General features: G+C 48.2%; 2 protein-coding genes across 3 annotated transcripts; both read left to right on the top strand.

Annotated features, from left to right (window-relative positions):
- Window positions 1-4,602: 4,602 nt before the first annotated feature.
- LOC120953029 (diuretic hormone class 2) lies at window positions 4,603-15,900 on the top strand. 2 transcript variants are annotated; one of them, XM_040372686.2, is made up of 6 exons: window positions 4,603-4,773; window positions 5,416-5,474; window positions 15,104-15,200; window positions 15,277-15,384; window positions 15,463-15,506; window positions 15,578-15,900. In XM_040372686.2, the coding sequence occupies exons 2-6, from the start codon at window positions 5,468-5,470 to the stop codon at window positions 15,670-15,672; spliced, it is 351 nt and encodes a 116-aa protein (XP_040228620.1). In that variant the 5' UTR covers window positions 4,603-4,773; window positions 5,416-5,467; the 3' UTR covers window positions 15,673-15,900. The 2 variants fall into 2 exon arrangements, with proteins under 2 accessions (XP_040228620.1, XP_040228621.1); XM_040372687.2 differs by having other exon boundaries at window positions 4,603-4,789.
- LOC120953027 (RNA-binding protein cabeza-like) lies at window positions 8,276-13,198 on the top strand. The gene has a single exon (XM_040372679.2). It carries the CDS (start codon window positions 9,194-9,196, stop codon window positions 10,763-10,765), a length of 1,572 nt encoding a protein of 523 aa, XP_040228613.2. The 5' UTR covers window positions 8,276-9,193; the 3' UTR covers window positions 10,766-13,198.
- Window positions 15,901-17,045: the final 1,145 nt, after the last annotated feature.

The raw sequence follows: 17,045 nt of genomic DNA, 5'->3' as shown, positions 1-17,045 counted from the left end.
AAAGTATAATGAAAGATCCGCTACAAGGATGAGTTGTACGAGTGATCTCTCTCGTACAGCGTTTCCCAAGACGTCCTCGGACCGTAACATCCTTTTAGGCTGTCCTCAAGAACGGAGAGAGTAAAGTTTCGGTGGCAAGTTGGCATGAAGGAGTTTGCCATTAAAGTCAATATAACGAATTAGAAGACGAAGTAAGAAAGTAAGCAAGTAATGTAACATACAAACCTAAATAAGCCTATCTCGACAAAAGTCTCTTTGGGGTAGTCGTAAATGAATATAATGCGACACCGATTTTTCAAAGCATACTTTGATTCTTTACAGCAGTACACTCTGGTACACAGTGTGACGGAGTACTAGCACACTGGTGAGTGCAATTTTGCACCACACTGTACCACCATCTCAGCGCAGCGCAACACCACGTGTCCCGCAACACACGCAAGTGCTGAGGAATGAAGCTGCTGGCCGCGCGAGGTGTGAAATTGGAACGGACCGGAGTGTAGATAACAATGGTGGAGACTTTCGGTCAGGGCAAAGCGTCGGGTCAGGTCAAGGACAGTGGTAGGGGTGGGGGGGTCGTACTGAAGTTGGGTGCACTTTGCAAATCGCACCACCCGAGCTGCAGTGACGCGCAGGAGAGAGAGAGAGAGAACTGCCGCGGTGCAGTGTGTGCAATATGGCACAAACCCGTTATGAAATTAAATGATATGCACGATCAATAAAACCAGTTTGCGAAATCGCCCGATACGGTGGTAGTCTCTTTCGGTTGCACGGTTTGACAAAATTGCCACCAAGGGTCGGGTTTGCAATATCCGATGGTGCCAAAACAGTGGCCACCACTTTGGATGGAACGGACGTTCCATATTCATGCTGCAGGCACCAAGTTACGGCTGCACCAAGTTGCCCTTTTCGCGCGGGTCGCCATACAAATTAAACCATTCCACAAATCGATGGCCCTTCTCCCCCCCCCCCCCCCTCCCACCAGCTCGATAGCATATCTCCCCCAACCTCAAAATCAACCACCCACCCCCTACCATTACCGCAAACGGAGACACGGGGTGGTGAAATGGGAAGTATTTGGCCGAAAAGCGTTATTAAAAGCAAACACTTTCATTGGTTTCTGATGCACGGGGCCCTAGCGATAACACCGCGTGACATTCCAGGTCCGCCGGCAAAACCCTTCTCCCAGCCACTCTTCTCACCCAAAAAGGGGAAAAGATATCACACGGACGGAAATAAACTATCTTTGTGTCCTGGTCGTGGTTTCGAGGGGTGAGCGCGCGCGCGCCGGCCAAGGGAGGACGAATGGATAGAGGAAGATCGTGGGCAATGGAGCTGGCCTTTTTTGCATATCATATTCCAACTACCACATTTCACGCCCCCGGCATGTGTTTGCCCTCGGGAGCGTTTTAGGTAATTTGTCAAATTGATGATACGGCTGGTAAACATTGCCATATGTGCCAAGCGGTCGTTACTTCGGTTGAACGCTCTTGGCGCGAAATGTTTCGAAAAATGATATCACTTGTAGAGTGTATGAATGGATAAATTCTGACAAATTCTTCTTGGAATACATCGTTTGAGTGTGTGTGTGGCTTTGAGTTTCTCGTGTTTGGCAATTCTAAGAAATCTGAAAAGGTCATCACGTTTCGCAGTAACAACGACTTATTGTGGGACTTATTGTTGCTAAACCGGACGACTTCTCGATTTAGGATTGATCCCTCGGCATGGGGTGTAGTATTGGAGAAGATTATCCTGGGTAGAAGCATTCGTAGCATCATTCCTACAGATTCTAATTCCTCAACGACCTAATAGTAGTGGGAATCTCAAACTTTTGATGAACAAAATGTGAACAAAACTTTTGATGAACGATGTTCGCAGAACAAAACGATAGTAAGACTCCATCAATAACTCCATTCGCTCAACTACTGCTCCCCTTATGTTACCAGCAAACGACTCTTAAATGAACAGATTCAGCCCTTTCACCTTCCCCAGATGACAACTTGCCAGCCCCTTACATCGACAACTCCACCTGCCAGTGCCAGAACCAATAACGAACTTCGGTCGACGGTGTTCGTAGGAAATCACAACCAACTACCCGTAACCAGCAAGGAAATTCCTGTCCAACACAGGGCCCATTGCGAAGCATCGCCTTCCAGTTAGTGACACCGCAGGTCATCGCAGGCAATTCAATTACTGCCGCTCGGTGGCCTATCTTATGCTAAGCAGGGCATCATCAGGGTTGACCAACTTTGCCCGCCTGCATCTGGATTGCGTTCCAGCTCCGCAATTAGATTGCAATCAGCCGGGGCCGGGGGTACGGGGCTGAAAGTAATTTTTATCTTCACGCTGTTGTTGACCTGACTCACCCGCGAACCGATGACTCAGGACGCGGGGCGATGGAGTTGCCGACTTTCTTGCCGTACAGAGGGGAGGGGACGGGGAGGGAAAATTTAACTTCGACATACTTGATATGGCTTTTTATTTTGCTAAATTGCATGCCCACGGGTTTTCACTTTGCCTGCAATTGCTCCAAGTGCCATTCCCTAAGTGATTCCCTTAGTCACTCAATTTATGCTCCGGCTTGGCTTCAAACTTTTGTTCTCGCAATTTCTTCGCCTCCGCCCCGAAGGGGCACCGGGAAAACATCCAAGCAGGCGAATGGTGTTTATCCAAGTGGAGGGAAGGAAATGTCATCGGTTTTCCGTCTCTTTTTTGTGTGTTGTTTTCTCCGTCCTTGTTCGAAATGTTGGCCCCATTTGCATTCGGGTTTTGCGTTTGCTGCTACCTCGTCTCCTCCTCTCCGTGTTTGGGAGTCGCAAGTGCGTCAAAATCTCTACCATGGTCTCCAAGTGCGTCGTTTGTGCCTGTGTGAGTGTGTAGAGGGGGGAAACAACCGCAACGGGCATCCTTCGTAGGCTTTTTACGCGGTACTTCACTCAGCTTGCTGGCTTTTTCATTCCTTCCATTTGGGGACATCGAACCCCGTGCCCCCATCCTCTCTCTCACACACACACACACTGGGGAGATTCCCTAAATCGTTTCGATCGGAAAGCTTCTCGGTATGGAACGGTAATGAAGGGAAAATTAAATTTTCACTCCAATCCACCAGGGAATGAGGGCAGGTGGCCGGGGTGATGGCAATACAGTGTGCTGAGTGCCGTGACAAGCTCCATCCGTTCCTTGCTGCCACTGCTTCTTGCTGTGTGTGTGTGTGTGTATATATATTTTTTGCACCTTTCCAACGCTTTCTGGCCTTGTTGGGGAGGGAAGATGTAGGAGAAGGCGGGCCTGCAAATGGAACAAAAATGAATGAAGCAAATGTGTACAGCGCTCCGGCCGATGGGTGGTGGGAGTCCTGCCAGTGCTGGTCCTTGCATTGGTTCTCCCTTTTTGTCCCCCCCCGCCCCCGCTCTCCGTGGCCCGATGGAGGATAACGACCTCCAACCACTCTATCGGTGGACATTAAAGTGGGCAAACGAACATAACCCCTTTAAGGGAGTGATTGTTTGTTTGTTTGTTTGGTTGTTTGTTTGTGTACGGAGGCGGTCATGAAGTTAAGCAGCCGGGTCACTCCTTCCACTGCTGCAAATCCTGCGGCTTCCGTCAAGTGTTTCCTCAGAAGCAACAGTAGATTGGGGAAGTCTTGGCCCCGTACTGGAGGCTCTGCCACACGCAAAAAACGGCACGTGCGTGCTAAAATGTGTGACGGATGGAAACGGAGGACGAAGGAAGAAAAAAAAAAGGTCCTCGATGGTATTTTAGGTTCGAATCGGTTTTGCAACACTCGCAAAGGATAAATAATGCAGCTTTCGATTTTGCCTGACATTTCAGTTAATTTTTTTTGTTGATTCCACCGCAACCCTGCATCTTGCGCGTTTGAAAAGGACGAACACTGCTTGGTGTGTCCTTTTCGCACACCCGTTCGCCCGTACGTCACAGCATCCTTCGACGGTCCGATGCTGCACTTTGGCGGTTGGCGCTTTTTGATCTCCCCCAAATTGCGCTCTCTCTCTCTCATTCTTTCCTACTCTCCCGTACACTTCCTTCCATCGCTCGCTTTCTTTCTCTATCCTGCTCTCTCACTCTCCCTATCTCTTGCTTTTCCTGTACAATCCAACTGTGGTGCGCTTTCCCTTTCCTTCATCCCTTTGCGTAGAGTACACGATCGGAAAGGGACCGCTTTCGTCTGCGCAAACTCTTAATTTGGTCGTGATAAAAGCCTTATCTCGGTGTGTAGATTGGCTACCGCACTTCCAACCCTCTTTCCTCCGTTGCGTTTTCAACACCATCATTGCCCCACTCACTCTGGTCGTGCTGGTGGACCCTTCGAGGCAAGTTTCGTCACCCTCTCTATTCAGGCGCACACACACACACACGTGTACACACACACAGCCACACAAACGGACGTACGCACGCACATACATGCGAGGGGGAGATCGCCCCGGAAAAGGACTACCTGTAGAGTTGTGTAGATTTTATGCGCAACTTCGTGCCGCGCGCTCTCTCTCCCCCATCGTACTCCGGCTGCTTTTCCCTCCCCCTTCTCATCCCCATCCGTGGCCACGGTACGGGAGGACTGTCCGGACCACTATAAATATAGGGGACCACATGTACACCTAGCACGATTTGCTGGTGTCCAAAGAGTGCTGCAACCACGTGGGTTGGAACAGGACTCGAACGATTTTTCCTGCACAAGGATCTCGCCGTTTGGGGTGTTTGGCGCTTTGAAAAATCTCGGAACCTGCTGCCGTGGTCGTGGTGGTGTAGAGCGCAAGGGTGGCGTGCAATTTTTGTTTGTTGTTATTCTACCCGTTTTTCCGTTCTTTCCGTGTGTGTGTGTGTGTGTGTGTGTGTGTGTGTGTGTGTGTGTTTGTGCCTAGTTCTGAACTGAAAACAGTGGAGAAGGGTTACGTTCTAAGGGTGTAAGGGAGGGGACCGAGCATAAACGGCCTAGCATCCTTTTGAACGATACAACGTGCTGCTGGTGTTGGGGTGGGGAAGCCGCCGACCTGTTGCAGGGTGCAAAGCGGTGTTCGCAGTGGGTCTTTGTGCTTTGCCGTCTCCTATCAGTGAAGGGAAAGGGAGCTGGCTTGGTGGGGAGTGCTAGTAACGAACTTAATTGGCGCTTTCGAGTGGACAGAGAACTTCAATTCAGCCCAAAGCTTGTGTGTCGACAGTTTTTTTTGTTCTTAGTTTGGTGCATGTGAGCCTGGGAGTGCAATACGGACAGGAACTGTGGATGCAAATAGCCCTCCCCATACCCAATTTGGGTTGGTGGTGGAAAGAACATTCAGAAGCGAACAGTTTAATGGGGGAGTAGAGAGAGGGGGAGGGGGAGGGGGGGTGGCTATTTGCATACGTCGAGTGGTTTCGAGTTAGTGGATTGCAATTTGATTTCTGTTCATGTTCTTGTTGCAGGTGCCGCCTTCTGTCCTGGTGCAACGAACGAGCAGCCCTCAACAGCAACATAATGCAGTGTAATTATAGTATTGCTTCTTATATTTATATTAATTGTTATTAGGTTAGACATTTTTGGTTCTTTTTTCGGCATTTTTATAGAAATTCTTATAATATTTGTGGTGTTTTTCTGAATTTTTTTAAAATTGTGTAGAGTTCTTCAATTTGTATTTCCTACTGTATTGAGTGTTTTCTATTATAAAATGATATATCAAACATGCTAATTTGTTCTGATATTCGTTCCAACATACATCTCTGAACATACCGTTGCACAATATATGCAATATAATAATCTCACAACATAATCAAACAATAAAGTTGTTATCCTTTAGGCTCATCCGCTGTAAATAATATAATATTTTTGTATTATAATTAACAAATTTTTAGATTAAAAAGCTTTAATTCCTTGGTAAAAATGGAACTTCAAACATGTGCTCCCCTCCCTCCCCCCTCAACCATACCGTAACCGAGTGGGCTCATCATCACGCCCCGTGTTACCGTACTACCCTTCCGCCAGCTTCATGTTTCGTGTGCTATTTTCACACCATTATTCTCCACGGTAACTATCCCGGAGACAATATTTCACGGGTTGTCGGGTTTAATGAAAGAAAAACATCCCGCAGAGCATTGTGCTGAAAAATGAATAATAAAAGCATGTCCCACGTCCCCACCTCTGTGTGTGTGTGTGTGTGTCTATGGGGGATGATGTTGCCTCTCCTTGTTACTAATGGTTTCAAAACAAAAGCCCCAACTGTTCTGTTCGGTCCGGTAAAGAGGACAGCACAAAGTAAAAAAATGGGTGGCCGCATTTTCATCCCTTTGCTTTAAGTTTGTTCCCGGTTTTTCTCCATTTCGCCCTCTCCCACTTTTCCCTTACCTTCCGTGTGTTGTGTATCAATACTCGTAGTAGTAAAAACGGAAAACTTCCGCCTTGGCTTGCGGAGCGCATCGGACACCGTGGCTGGGGATGGAGAGGAAAAGTGGAAAAGAAGGGTAGTTGTGATAAGGGTTTCGTGCAACCATTCCTGCTGTGCAGAAATGTGATTGATCTTGGGGTGAGATGACTTTGTTGTTGCCTCCAATTCCCCCCTTTTGGAAAAGGGCAGCTTACACAACGGTAACACGACCGTAGCAGCGGAGAAAATATTTCAAACATTTTCGTCGTGAAACATTTTCTTCCCTCATGCCCGCGGGGGCTTACGGTAACGGTATGCGGGATTTTCGGTTGGTTGCTGTCCCTTTTTCCACCCACAAAGGTTCCACAAAAACTCTAAAGTTCATCGCGTATTGCGTTAGTTTAGTGCCTGCGTAACATTAAACTTTTGCCATATGGGGAATAAGCGATTATCGAGTTCAAAAGTTAATTTACACACGGTGGGAACCGCGTTGTTCGTGTAGCTGGGTTTCGATAACATCCTTACGAAAGTTGCCGCATCCGAGAGAGTGGCAATCTGCTGCTTTACAGTCATACAGCGAGTGGAGGGTTGCTTTTGTTTCATCTCCATATCTCCATTCTACAAAAATCGAACTCCAACTGTAGAGTTGTAGAGAGTTCTGGCAACTCGAATGGAAAGCGCCACCCCTCGCTTGAAGACAGAACGGGAAGGTACGCAGCACGGGCATTGGACTGATAAAAATAGTAATTCGGATCTTCTGCACTCTTGCTCTCGGTCGCTTTGGCCGGGCTATTTTTAGGGCCGCACTGGGTAGCAGAGGAAGCAGTAGAGAGTTGCGACATAGAAGCCACCTTTTTGGGACTGTAAAATCATCGAACTGTATTTTATTCCAATGCTATCAATGGGGAATGCAATGGCAATCAGCTTGACGCTCTTTTTTTGCCAAACATTCACCGACAGACCTATGTATATAAGTCTGTCGAAAAAGTATAATTAATCGTTGTTAAACTACCTATGAGACAACCTAAACATATTTCCCACATTTGTGGGTGATACATCAATTTGTTGTTGTAATGGATCCAACCATCAATTATCAAGATACGAAGCACACCACTACGGTGTGGTCCGAATACAAAATCTTACTATCTGTTTTGATTGATTTTTATAAAAGAAAATTTTAATTCTAAAAAGTTTATCAGCCATAGTTTTTAGAAACTACGATAGTTTTAAACCAGTTGAACTTCTACTATGGAATAACTAACTTCATGGCGTTGCCAGCATATACATACAAGCTGTTAAAAAAAACAACAACATACAAGATTTGCAAGGTCCTGATGGGGTTCGATGCCTTCCGATCTTGTAGGGTCAGGCACCTCCATCTAATACATCACTGGACGGCCAAATTAATGTGATGTAAACACGAAACCCGAGACGAACCATAATTAAAGATTCCGTTATAGTAACTTAACAACGTTCTCATAAAAAAACATAAATTTCGAATAACAGTAGAAATATTTGTTTTTATATTTTCAATCAAGAAACCCTACATAAACAACACACATAAGAGAGCAAGATGTATATATGAAATCCAATGTTTTATGTATACATCTTGGACGGTTATCTCCGCCGTGCGTTGTAGAACGTTAATCAAAAACCGTTATGGGAGCTATCTCGATATACGAGCTGTGCTTTGGGTTGCCATATTATTATTCTAAAATATTTACATTTTGTGCAAATTTGTAGATTTTCTAACCACTGCGCTCACCTGCAGTTGTTGTACGAATCCAAATTTTGTTTGAATTTGACATTTGGTTTGAATGCAGGCCTACCTGCGCTGTAGCAGCCTTGACCAGTGCGCACATGGTGTTTAGCAGAGGAACGGCCACACCCGTGCGACTGTGCGAAGGATCGTCTCGTACTGTGCGCGACAGAGGTCATCTGAAGAGTAATTATGTCAACGGAGCGAAGGTAAAAAAAAACCCTCACATCTCAGCGAACGGAAAATGTGCGATTGCGAAAAAGTGTGGGAAAAGTAGTGTGTTTTAGCGGAACGAACTGCTGGAAAACGCGGAAAAATCACACGCGACCGAGAGGAGGAGCACGCCCGGAACGACACCGGCAACAGAGTGGAGCAAAGGCCGATCATAACGCAAGCGAAGTGGTGTTGGTGTGACCGTCGAGGAGGAGTAGTGCGTTTTTCGAAATTCAAATCTCGAATCACGCCTGCCGTCACAGGGCCCGTGGATCGATTTCTGCCATTCTTGCACGAGGCAAAGCAGCAGCCGCAGGCAGTTCCCCGTACGGGCAGTATTCGGTGTGCGCACGAGTGTGTGAACGAGGCAATGGTGTATCGCAGGTGAAGAGCAGAGTGAGACAGAGCCAAACGAGCGCAGTTGGTATTGAACAGCCGACCCCGACCGCACCGTCGAACGACTACAGACGAAGGTGGAGCCCCCTTTAGCCCGCTCCTCACACGTACGGCCATCAGTGCAGTCCAGCACCTGCCTTCCTCGCTTGCTGCCGGTTCCCCGCAACACGCGGTTGAATAGTGGGCACCCCCGTCCCCCCACACGCACACCAATACAGCGCACGCACATCTTTCCTGCTGAAAAGCAAAAGCGAGCGCGTGAGCGCGTGTGCGAGCAATCAAATCGGCGGGCACGCGGTTTTCTTCCCCGCGAGAGTGTACTGCGTGTGTGCGAGAGCGCGTGTGTAGTGGTGTGGCAGCAGTAGCAGCACGCGCCCGTGCGTCAGTGTTGGTGTGAGCTCTAGTGGCAGTTCTTTTTCCGCTTCCGAGACGGCGTTTTTTCGCTTTCGTCTTCTGAGTGGTAGCACGCGACGAGATGGAGAACACGTCCTACGGAATAAATGTGGCGAACCGCTACGATCTGTTCTGCATCGACGACGATGAGGGCGATCCGATCGAGGCCATCCTGAAGAGTAAACAGAAGCAGCAGAAAAAGCAGCAGGCGCAGCAGCAGCCATCGCAGCAGCAGGGTGGTGCTGCCGCACCGGCCGCCCAGCCGCAGCAGGGCGGCAAGGCGACCGCGAAGGGCGGTGAGAAGGAGAACAAGGCGGCCGGTGGCGGTGCTGGTGGTGGTGGCCGCGGGGCCGAAAATCGGCACCCGGACAAATCGGACAACGCGAAGCACGCACAGACGAACGGAACCGGCAATCATTTACATAATCAGCGCGGTGGCGGCGGTGGTGCCGAGCGCCGAGGCATCAAGGAAACGCAGAAAGATAACATCCGCAATCAGGAGAACCAGCGCGGCGGCACTAATCCGGGAGCTAAGTTCCCGCGTGGACCGAACAAGAGTGGTGGCCCGGTGGGCGGCGGCAACGAGTATCCGCGCAAGCCGCGCGAGTTCGACGGTGGCGATGGGCAGCGAAAATCGTACGCGCAGAACGGTGGCGGCGCTGGTGGCGCTGGTGCCGGCGGTGTGAAGCGGTTCGATGGGCGCGGCAAGCGCGAGCTGGACCGCCAGTCGGGCTCGAACAAAACGGGAATCAAGGCGGTGGACAAGCGGGACGGTGCCGGTTCGCACAACTGGGGCAGCTCGAAGCAGGACGCCAAGGAGTACTCGAACAACCCGGACCAGGACTTTCAGCCACAGGACGCGGACACGAGCGCGGAAGCGAACGCGGAGCGCACGAACGTGAGCAACGGCGGCGAGGAGGCGGGCGCTGACGGGGCCGCCGCGGGCCGATCGGACGACGAGGCGAAGGAGATGACGCTGGACGAATGGAAGGCACAAAAGGCGGCCGCGCGGCTGAAGCCACAGTACAACTTGCGCAAGGCGGGCGAGGGCGAAGACTCGAGCCAGTGGGACAAGATGGTGGCCCTGGACCGGAAAACGAACCCGAAGGCGGAGAAGGGCGGCAACGCTGGCGCCGACGGTGGCGAGGAGGACGATGGCAACGATACTCACAACAGCGGCAAGCCGGCCGCGTCCGGCGGCGGTGGCGGCGGCAAGAAGCAGTTTTTGGAAATTGAGTACCACTTCAACGACAGCCGTCGGGGTGGATTGGGCCGCTCGAGAGGAGGTCGCGGCGGTGGCGGCCGGGGCGCCGGCGGTGGCCGTGGAATGGGCCGCGAGGGAGCACCGGGCGGCGGACGGCGCGAGTACGGCGGCGGCGAGAACAACTATCGAGGCGGCGAGGGCGGCGGCGAAGGTACCGGAGGCGGCCGATACAACAACTACGAGGATCGCGGCGGCGAGGGTGGCGAGCGGCCACAGCGGGACTACAACCGGCGCAACAACCGGCCGCCGATGGGTGGTGGTCCGGACCGGAACTACGAGGGCGGCATGAACAACACCAAGTACAGCAGACCGAACCCGCGATCGGCCAAGCAGCATGCTCCGGCTGCGCCGAAGGTGGACGACGAGCATGACTTCCCGTCGCTCGGTTAAAGTGAGGGTGCGCCCTAACTACGAAGAAGAGGATGAAGTGGCGGTGTTGGGCGTTCGAGCGGGAAGCGGTGGATCCAGCTCATGCGGGCTCCTCTCGGCGCCGCACCACCTTCTTGGAGAATGTTAGGTTACGAACCGTATATACACATACACATACGCATATGTCGCGCACGCACGCACGTTCAATACAAGCGCAAGAGGAGGGAGCTCGGAGGGACGGAACGGGAGAGTGAATGTCGATGAATACTAGATTTATTTTTTGAATCGTAATCCCCTCCCCCTCCCGCCCCATTTTACCGACACACTTACACGTGTTGCTTGAGGGAAATAAGTTAGTTTAACCTGAGTTTTGTGTGTGTGTGTGTGTGCGTTTGATGTGTGAGAGTGAGGAATTCTGAAGTGAAGGAAACACAGATATGCTGCCAGTGCTTTAATCAGTCGTGTGTCGTGCGTGAATTCTCTAGCTTCCTCCCCCCGCCCCTCCCTCCCTGCCCTCTCTTCATCATATACAACAGCAGTAATATGAGAAAACATTTGAAGCACACATTTAAAAAAGAACAGAGAGGGTTGTTCCTATATTGAAAGGCAGCATTAATTGCGCTTTAGTTTAGCTACTGAAAGTCGTTCTACTATTACTACATGAACGGAAAACATCAACTATAGAGACACGTGTTTGTGTGTGAGCAAGGAATGTTAAAATAATGGCAGGCCATCATCTACAAAGAGAAACGAAGCAAATATCAATTCACCTCGAACCACAACACCACCACCCCCAGTTGAATGTTTTGTTTATTATTTTGTTTTTGCAACAATCGATCTGTTCGCTCTCCCATGTATTTGTCCTTAATAGTCATCTGCTTCTTCTTGTTATCGTTAGTCGGTAATGAGTGAACGTTTGAGGATGATGGGGGACCGATCCCGTTCTGAACGATCGCGGCAGAGCTGCGCTGTGCGTGTTGCGCGTGCTGTGTATGTGTATGTAGGAAGAGTTGGAGGGAAGTTTGATCATCTTGGGGTCCCCGTTTTCGGAGAGGGGCCTCTCCCCATTAATAGTCTGCCGTACTTTAGCGTGTTGTTTCGTGAATTTTGAATTTTTGAAGCCAACGTGCAGAACTATTATCCGAAGTGCGCGCGCGCCCCAGGTTTCATCGTCGTGCGTGTGTCGTTCGTCCCTGGCAAATCGGTATTTTACTACTTCCCGAATTTGCTCATTTGAACTTTTAATTTTGTTTTGCAATAATACTATCGTTTGAATTTAATCTTTTCCCTACTTTTCGCCGTTGTTTGCAAACACACGCGGGAAAGTATTCGCTTGTAATAAGCTGTCGAGAGGGAGGGAGACGAGTGGGAGGGGAGGGGGGGAGGAGGTGTCTTTTTACATATTAATCTTACGATTGTTCCGGTGTTTATGAATTCGTTTTACTACTTGAAACACAACAAATAACTAGCAATGAATACACGCACTCTCTCGCGATGGCGCGTGGAATGGAAGGCAGGGGTGTGTACGATCGAATTGCTGGCTGGACGCTGGTGAATGATTTGCAAACACAGGAAACTAAAACAACCTTAATATACATACACAAGAGTATAAATACACAAACAAAACCAGCGAGCAAAGTTGTGCTACCTACTTCCTTGATTGATGATGATAGTAAGCCACGAGAACGCGAGTCTAGCGCAAGAGGTAATGAACATGATAAGCGGTGCGACTAAAGGCGCGTAAACATGAACCAGTGTGCGTGTGTGTGTTTGTAGTCTCGAACGGTGGGGCCTCACTCTGCCTATCGCGAAACGGAGGTTAACAACGTGCAGAAGAGCTAATGAATATAGGAAGAGGATTAGAAGGAGGAGAACACAACGAAACGAGAGCACGTTGCGTTGCGTCGATGCTTGTGGTGTGCGTTGATTGGCGATCGCGCGAATGAAGAAGCGCTTGCGCGCTTTCTTATTTGACAATTTTCTTACATTAATTTTAATCATTATCTCTAACGCGCTTGAGAGCAGGCATCATCGTAGACGGTGGTGTGTTGAAGTGAGGGCCGTCGGCATGTATTTTTTTCTCTTCAAATTAACTAGGTTTGTTTTTCCTTTTTCTGCAAGAATTGCTTTTGTTAAGAACCGATGGCGGCGCGGGTACGGCGGTAGCAAATGGCGGACGCGGACGTAGCTCCCTGTCCCCGGCACTGTAACCTACATGCACAGGAGAGCAATAATATCATCTCAAAGTGTGTGTGTCCTGTGCCCTCAAAAACCGGAGGGGTGTTCCGCGATCGCTCGAGACACCACCACCGCGCGCTGTGTGTAACGTCTGAGTAGTGGAAAGGAATTTGGAAAAGCGGGAAAAGGACGAACTAAGAATAATCAAACTTGCGAGAACACATTTTTTGTACTGCATTATGCCCTTAAGTAATAAAACAACCTTGTTTAAGTGTAGTTCAAGCTGCGTTGGCTGGGTTTGTAGAGGGGGGAGCGAGCGATAGTGAAGTGTGGTGATTTCCATGAATTTTTACACGAACGAAAAGCGCCCGATCGGAATGATACTCGAATGGGGTCGGGGCAAAAGGAGGGTGTGTGATGCACGGTGGTGCGATGCGGTACGGTGCAGCAGAGCTCGTCCGATCGTCGAGGGGACCGTCGTGGGTGGGTTGGGACCGGTCGGTTACAAAAATAGCAACATAAACGACAAAAAAGGCCCACAAATGAGATGTGTGCTGCACACACACACACGCTGGGGCCCACAGTGAGAAGATTGAAGATGGCTGTACGACACATAAAGAAAAGCCGGTAAGATGTGCGTGTGGGGGTATAAAAGAGCGGGGAATGTGGGGGGATGATCGTCAGCCAACAGCAATACACAGTACAGCATTTACAGTACAGAGAAAAAGGTGCAATTGTATTGTGAGATCGCGCCGAAGATATGTTTGCTCACGCGGGCAGGGATGGAGGAATGAACCAAACCAAACTGATTATATATCGAGGACGAAGAAGAAAACGAAACACTGACACAGAAAAGCCCTTTACCAATATAGTAGTTGCGGAAGGAAAAACCAAACAATAATGAAAGAAACATGCAATAGAGAGTCCGGTGCGCGTATTCTCCTCCTCGTGAGCCGGCGCCGGGTGATACAGACACTCACTTCACCGTTTCAAAACTTAATATTCCCTTCGTCAACGGGGAAGGAAAGAAGTCGCGTCGGTGCGTGGAAACAAAAAAAAAGAGAAGAAAGATAATATTAGTCGTTAAAAAGGCAATGATGGCAACACATAACTTGCTACTACTAGCGTTTCTTTCCATGCATTTCACACACACACGGCAGCAGAGAGCACAGTACCTTCGGTGGGTCTCCTGGCTGCCGGGTGGGTGAAACAAATTAATCCACTAATAAAGGAATCCCGCCTGGTTGTGCGGGGAAAAGAAAAGCAAACAAAAAACTACACAGAAAGGTTTGAAAACTATTTTAATCGTTAGGCATCACATTGTGACAATTAGTACATGTATATGCAATCCATTACTAATAAAGAAAGGAGCAAACAATCCAACACAAAATAAAGCCAAACTCTTCCATCGACTATAAAAAAAAAAACAAAAAAATCGGTGCGAAAGCATATTTTCCCCCTTTTTCCCCCCATTGGGTGTGCTAGCTGCAAAGCTCTAAAAGGCATCATTCCTGCTCGGTGGCCTCTAAAAAAGGTTTTCGAGATTTAGATACACACTCGTCGCACGAGCTCTCACTCACGTGGTTTTGGGATTGCGCAAACACACATTCCGGTACCATCTTGCCACGGAGTGTTACGCGTAGGACATCTTGCCCACATTAAATGTGTTGCATTTGAGTTGCATGTTTGGTTTGCCATTAATTGGGAAACTATCATTAATTAGAGCCAAAGTATGGCGTGGAAAAGAAAAGAATCATATTTACTACACGCCAAGGGGGCGCAATGCAGCAATACAGGATTTGTTATTCCAACGGCAAAGCAGATAAATTGCAAATAAATTCCAATTAAATAACAGCACACATAACCCATCCAAACGTTATTTGAAACTGTTTTTTTTCCTTTCAAAACTTATAGTTTCTTACAAATTTATTTACTGTATAATATTACGATTTTGTGACGATTTTCATGGTGAAGTACCACTGTGGGCGACTGTAGATGGCGTTGCTGTAATTATAGCATCATCTCGAGTAACGGTCGCAACTGCCCGTTTGCGTAGATTTGAATACGCAAGCATGCTTGCAACTTTTATAATGCCAGTTTATGTGTTTTAGCATGTTTTAATCATGTTTATATGATACAACAAAGCATCTGAGCTTAATTTCGAATCATTTTCTCCCAAAGTACGCAGAGTTACCGAAGCGTCGTGGGCGTCGGCCATCGCGTTGACGATCCTGCTGCTGGTTTTCGCCTCTACAATCGACACAACATCCGCCCTCAGGTAGTAGTGAGCACGATATGGTAGGCATAATAAACATGATACTAACGATGCATCAACACTTTCTACTGCTCCACAGTTACCGAGGCTACAAACAGGAGATGAAGGAACAGCCCGACGATGTACTGATTGATCTCATTGCACGATACGGTCACACGATGCTAAGAGCCAAAGATGAGCTAGAGAAGTATGTTAAATCTTCAACTCCTTTTTTCAACATCCCCTATAATAAATCATTTCCTCCCATTTTTTTTTTGCCAAACAGCTCCAAACGAACGGTAGACTTCGGACTGTCACGCGGCTATTCAGGTGAGAATTTGCACCACAAAACCCCCATCACGCAAATGGGGAAGTAACCCGCTTGCTCTTGCTCTTTACAGGCGCCCAGGAAGCGAAACACCGAATGGCCATGGCGGTCGCCAACTTTGCCGGCGGCCCTGGGCGGAAACGAAGGTTCGAAGGAATCATGCTGTAAATTACTGACCACCGATGCGAGCCGAACCACCATTCCTGTCATGTTATCATGAATTCACGTGCAATACACGACCACAGTGTGTAACGGGATGCAAAATCGACGAAAATGAGCCTCACAACACAATCAATTCGAGCAATACAACCGCTTTTTGTCTTCTGTCTATTGTTGAACGTAGAGTTTAAAATAAATTAAAGCCAGTTTTGATAGAAATGTATCAATGATGATGTACGGGAGTGGTTGGATTGTTTTTTCTTCTTATAAATGTCGTGAGAAAGACGCATTAGCTTATCGTTTTAGGCTCTAAAATGCATTTTTAATAGGTCTTTGCGTATCCAACAAGTAAGTAAAGAGCATTGTTGTGTCGGGCCGGGGAATTATTTCTTCTTAGGCTTCGCTAGTGATGAATGAATGATGCGAACGGAAACTTGCTGGCAATGGCTGATAACCCACTGCGGCTTATGGAGGGCGATAAGACGAGCTGGCACGCCAAGATCAGTTGCTTCTTTAGTTTCATCGTACGAAAGAACTACCCCGGCTGGTGGCTGGAAGACGCTCCGAAATTGTAAAAATTCAGTCTAATCATAAGAAGTTTGAATGACAACGCAGCAAAGAGTTGGAGTTTTTTTGGTACCGATTTGATTGTACAAAGGTTATCAAGTCATGGTGACGTATGCGGATGATGAAGTAATCGTACAAACAATGACACTATTATTAGGTCAGGCAAAATCCTGCTACCCAAAGACTTGTGCGTGAATTTGTTGGTTTTGTCAGCTTATTTTACTATGTATGCTCTTTAATGAATCTACTATACTTAGAGCAATAATACTGAAATACTGAAAATTAGAACCAAAAATTACTAGCACCCTGCTAGACTTCACCTGCCACTCGGTACAGGGAGGAAATTGTCTGGCGAAAAAAAAGTAGAACGATTTAAACACACCCGGTCTTAGTCGCTATAAGGGGTTATCGGTTAGAGGGCAATGTTGACTTATGCTGCGGACGCCAACTCCACTAGCCAACTCCTCTCCGTCTCAGCAGCGGCTACAAAGTACGCTCCGCGGCAGGCCAGTACGCAACGAGGCTGATAAGCTGCGATGGCCCAAGAAGAAGGAAGCAGGAAACTTTCTATACGTTCTATTCACTTTCCGCCGGCTGTCGAGCGTGTGATAAGAAAATTCTGCATGCTGGTGTGGGTTTCTAGATTTCGTAAAGGCGTGAAATTGCTGAACGAGGCACAATGGACGAATTAAACAGGTCGGACAAGATTTGAGTTTTTCTTTTTCATGTAGATAGTTTGATATCATTTGAAGTATTTTTTCACATATTAATTTAAAATATGTAATCCAAAAGGCTTTTAACATTCAAACCACCAC

Source organism: Anopheles coluzzii, chromosome 2, assembly GCF_943734685.1.
Source record: "Anopheles coluzzii chromosome 2, AcolN3, whole genome shotgun sequence".
NCBI lineage: Eukaryota > Metazoa > Arthropoda > Insecta > Diptera > Culicidae > Anopheles > Anopheles coluzzii.
The sequence above is the reverse complement of the archived record's forward strand: the minus strand, read 5'-3'. Positions and strand labels throughout refer to the sequence as shown.